Below are 4,638 nucleotides of genomic sequence, written 5' to 3' on the forward strand. Positions count from 1 at the left end.
ATAAGCTTCTCATGCCAAGCCAAGAATTTATCTGTAAGCGACTGTTGGTTTCATTGGTGAAGAAGACCAAGGTATTTTCTAAGGCTCAGCTACCATTTCGAAATACTCTTGAGGTCTGATCTTTGAACTAAGACTCAAGGGGCAATTCCATCCATTTGGCTCTTTACGGTAGCTCAGGCCCATCAGTAGTTGCAGGAACAAAAAAGTCCATACAATTGAATATCCGCATGATAATAAAATATCAAATGGGAATCAAGAACTGTGTTTGTATTAAAAGAAAAAACAAACAAATTTATTTGTAATTGCTTTTTCAAATTCTTTTGGTATACAGGAGGGAGAACAATATGGTTCTTATTGGGCTGTGCTCATTAAGGGAATTGCTCCAAGTAGGGAGGATTCACAGGTACCTTGTTTATGGGTCCGGTGGGTTCCAAACACTGATTGTGAAGAGAGGATTCACAGCCCTCTGCTTATGATCATAAGCATGAAGCCATTCCAACTTGAAGCAGAAATCCAATTGATGCAAAATTGAATACTGTTGACTACAGTACCGATCTCTTGGACCTATCAAACTCAAAAGCATCCTTAGCCAGAACACAAGTCTTGCAAAGACATTTTTATCATCTTGGGCATCCTCAGCCACAAGTCTTGCAAAGCTCAAATAAAATGAAATTTTGAATTTAGAAATCTTGGGTATACAAAGCCCGCTGCTTCATCATCTCGGCACCTTTGCCATACAACAAACATATCCCACACTTTTTCACCTCCAACCCCTCCTCCTCCTCATAGCCATCATAACTCTGTACGGTGAAGTCAACATTGACCTCAGTAACAAATTTGTAAAATGCAGTGGGGCTATGAGCTCCCTCTACAACTTCTTCAAAGACATTATTATAACACCACACAAACACCTCAGGTGAATCTCTGTATCCAGTATTCGTGAGTAGATTACACCAAGGATGGTTTACTTCACGGCTTTTACCATTACTTGTTTTGAAGTTGTACTTGCATCCAAGCCTGAACCACCTAACAAAAGATAGAGCATAGCCTCTCTTGTATGCAACAACAATAGATAGAGCGAAACCCAAGAAATCTGTGCTAAACCAATTAGGAGGAAGCTCAATCTTTATTGAGCATCCCTCACTTTTATGGCTGAACCAATTCGGAATTTCATTCCCACAACATATATTGCCAACGAAAGATCTTTGGCGTAAAAGTTCCTGTACCAGGGATATGGACATCATAGTTATTAAACTCGTGAAAAACAAAGAGTAACTTCTTCAACAGATGAGAGAGAGAGAGAGAGAGAGAGAGAGAGACCTCAACAAAATCATCATAGCTTCCATATGAATCTGAATCATATGATGGTTGTTCAATTTTGTCTTCTTTAAACTCTGACGACGCAGTTGCCATTCGCATAATTCTGAGTTGTGCATCACCGAATATGTTGCTTCGTGCATTCTCATCCAACTTTCTGCAATCAGAAAATATATGTTTCTCATGAAGCCCTCGAGAAAATATATTTTTTTCCCAACCTTGTGCGAGTGCAGTGCTTCAAGACGTTGCAATAATGGGGGGAGCTCTGGTAAAGATTCAAGGCTCTCACAACCGTTGAGGCACAAGCGAGATAGTTGAGAGCTTGTTTGACGCTTGCAGGTATGCTTATAATTTCGGTCAAACTTAGATTTAACTCTTGTAATGAGGTTAAGCAAAAAAGGTCATCAGGGATTTCTTGTATACTGCACTCAACCAACCATGTGTAATTTTCGAAGCGCAACTAGATTTCCAATTGATTTGGGTACCTCTTTAACCATTGTACCTGATAAATTTAGAAACTCCAGATGTTCCATAGCCTCTGAGATTTCTGGGAAGTGTTGAAAGTTAGAGCAACCACTGAGATTAAGGCTCTCCAGATATTTCAACTTCCAAATGTTCATTGGGAGACTCACAAGGCTTTTGCAATTGGTCAGTTTAATTGCAGTGAGACCAACAACAGACTCTATTGATTCATTCCTCAATTCTTTTATTGTTGTACTACTAAACTCTAGCACTGTTGTATCCCTGGGAAGCTCCCAAAACTCGCAAAGAGATTCGCAGCCCTTTAGACTAAAAGAACTCGAGAGTTTCAGTTTACAAGTGCTGCTTGGAAGACTCTTAAGGTGTTTACAATATTCAATATCTAAGCGAGATATTTTTTCGTGAGACCAAACTGATGAAGGCAATTCCTCTATTGCTGTCCTAGACAATTTTAAGATTTCAAGATTGCATGGCATCTCGGGAAGACTTTTGAGATTTCCGCACCGCCCAAGGTGAAGATAAGTAAGCTTGCCAAGATGTTGAAAATACGAAGGAATTTCAACCAAACTTCCACAGCCTTCCAGATTTATATGCTCAATATTTAGACACTGAGAGAGATTTGGGACTTCAGTTAGATATGGGCAGAAATGAAGATCGATACGTTTTACGTTCACTGGACTCTGTAACAAATTAAACAAGAATTAATAACTTATTAACTTGTAGATTATTACTTTCTAGGCCACATGTTATACAAGAACTAAAATAAACATATATAATATACCTGGTCTTCATTCCACAGTAGCACCCCAAAGTCACTGTGCGGCGTATCAAGGGCAAGAAGATTTTGAGCAGAAAATTTTGATGGCAAAGATTCCCAAGGATATCCCACCCAGTCAAGATATCTAAGAGAATTGGGAAGATGAAGAGAACCACTCCAACGATCTGGAGAACTAACACGTAGCCATCTGAGTTGATACATCTTTTTGAAGTTTGCATCTTTCAAGCGTGGCTTTTCAATCTTATCCATGTCAAAGGATATGGCTTGAACACGTCCATCTCTCTGACAATCAAGAGTAAATATAAATGTGAATATACTATACAAAAAGAAGTTTAATCAAAATTACATTTGTAGGAATAATCTGACTTGTTTATTGTAAATGTGAATATTACTACGTACCTGGTTATTTGTCAACGCTTTATAGACATCATCTGCATTAAACAACCTACTGCCTTGTTTTCGAGCAATTGCCCTACCCATTTCCTGCACCAAATCATGCATCTCTATCCGTTCTACTGACTGCATCTCTACTATCTGTCCTCCTGAGGATGCCTCTCCCAATTTTTTAAACCTCATATCTTGTGAAATTGATATGAGAGACCTATCAATAAGATCATTGATTCCCACTTCCCCAAAGCAATCACAACTATCTAAAATTATTTCTACATCTTTCCTCAAATAGCCTTTATGAAAACATGCTATATCAAGAAATATCTCCTTCTCATTTTTTCCTAATCCATCGTAACTTATTCTCAACACTTGATCGATTTCTTCGTTTGGAAATTGTTTCACTTTTTTCCATTGAACTTCCCACTCTTGTTTGCTCTTGCAACGACGGAATGAGGACCCCATAACTTTAAGAGCTAATGGAATGCCCTTAATATAATCCACCACCTCTCTTGACAACTCAGTGTAATCTGTTGTTGGGGACTTATTTCCAAAAGCATGCGAGTGAAAGAGCTCAAGAGCTTCATCAGAACCTAATCCCTCAACACTGTATATCTTTTCTTGGTCAACTTTTTGCTCAAGTAGGCCTTTATCTCTAGCAGTTATAATGATTCGACTTCCTTGGCAAAACCGATCATCATCACCAACAAGAACTTCTAGGTGTTCTCGAGCATTCACGTCATCAAGAACAATGAACGCCTTTGTACGCCTGAGCCTATCTTGAATATGAGGTGGAATAGACGGAGTGTTGATATTTACATCTTTATCCTTCAATAATTCACGAACAAGTGTATTTCGCAACTCATTTAGTCCATCCGTTTTTTCTGATTTCTCCCTGACATTTGCAAGAAAACAACAAACTTCAAATTTAGAGGAGTGCCTGTGAAATACAGCATCAGCGAGGGTGGTCTTGCCAATACCACCCATGCCCCAAATACCTACACAGCAAACACCTGGTGTATCCAAGCATAATAACGACTCAATTTTCTCAATTTTCCTTTGAATTCCAAACAGGCCCCTCAAATCACTTGACGATTCCCGATTCAATTTGGTCAAAACATCTTGGACAACTTCCTCAACAAAATCGGCCTCTGTCCTCCTGGCAAATAACGTTACGAAAGACAAACAATAGTATGAGTACAGTATGAATGAAATAATAAAAAGTAGAAATTGATACAAATTAGAGAGTTAGTTACCCTGTTCTGCTGGAATAAGGAAACCCAGACATATTGGCTGCTTCCTCCAAAGCAGCCCTCCAGTTGGCCACCTCATCCCTACTGCGCTTAAGTGGACGATCTTCAAGTGCACAAGTTCCCTGCTGTTTTCGTACATGTGATGGATCTATGCGATAAAAAATGGGTATAACAATCTGTCCATGGCTTTTCTTGCATCCAAGTATATGCACAAGTTCTTTCAAACACCATGTGGAAGAAGCATAGTCTTCTGAGAAAATGACTAGTGCAATTTTCGATCTCTCGATTGCTTTTAGAAGGGCAGGAGCAATTTCATCTCCTCTCTCGAGCCTGCGATCTATGTAGGTGTCAATGTTCTTCCGAAGTAAATCCTTGTGAAGATGGCTGGTAAAAGTATCGCGTGTGTCTTCACCTCTGAAACTA

At 39.2% G+C, this 4,638-nt stretch overlaps 2 protein-coding genes across 2 annotated transcripts in view; both read right to left on the bottom strand.

The window, feature by feature from the left end:
- Positions 1-338: 338 nt before the first annotated feature.
- LOC117638571 (disease resistance-like protein DSC1) lies at positions 339-1,413 on the bottom strand. Its single transcript, XM_034373678.1, has 2 exons — positions 1,321-1,413; positions 339-1,220 (listed from the first exon to the last, which is right to left on the bottom strand). The coding sequence occupies exons 1-2, from the start codon at positions 1,411-1,413 to the stop codon at positions 681-683; spliced, it is 633 nt and encodes a 210-aa protein (XP_034229569.1). The 3' UTR covers positions 339-680.
- LOC117638572 (disease resistance protein RUN1-like) overlaps positions 1,197-4,638 on the bottom strand; it is a 12,830-nt gene continuing 9,388 nt past the window's right edge. The window contains exons 2-6 of the mRNA XM_034373679.1: positions 4,219-4,627; positions 2,975-4,121; positions 2,579-2,857; positions 1,321-2,477; positions 1,197-1,220 (exon numbers count right to left, since the gene is read on the bottom strand). Coding sequence (XP_034229570.1) covers positions 1,746-2,477; positions 2,579-2,857; positions 2,975-4,121; positions 4,219-4,627 — 2,567 coding nt within the window. The 3' untranslated portion in view covers positions 1,197-1,220; positions 1,321-1,745. The remainder of the gene's footprint in view (positions 1,221-1,320; positions 2,478-2,578; positions 2,858-2,974; positions 4,122-4,218; positions 4,628-4,638) is intronic.

The sequence above is a fragment of the Prunus dulcis genome, chromosome 8 (assembly GCF_902201215.1).
Source record: "Prunus dulcis chromosome 8, ALMONDv2, whole genome shotgun sequence".
In the NCBI taxonomy this organism is placed as follows: Eukaryota; Viridiplantae; Streptophyta; class Magnoliopsida; order Rosales; family Rosaceae; genus Prunus; species Prunus dulcis.

Coding starts and splice junctions, on each gene's coding strand:
- LOC117638571 (XM_034373678.1), bottom strand. CDS start 1,413: ATGGCAACTGCGTCGTCAGAGTTTAAAGAAGACAAAATTGAACAACCA. Junction 1,221..1,320: donor GCTATGATGATTTTGTTGAG/GTCTCTCTCTCT, acceptor TCCCTGGTACAG/GAACTTTTACGCCAAAGATC.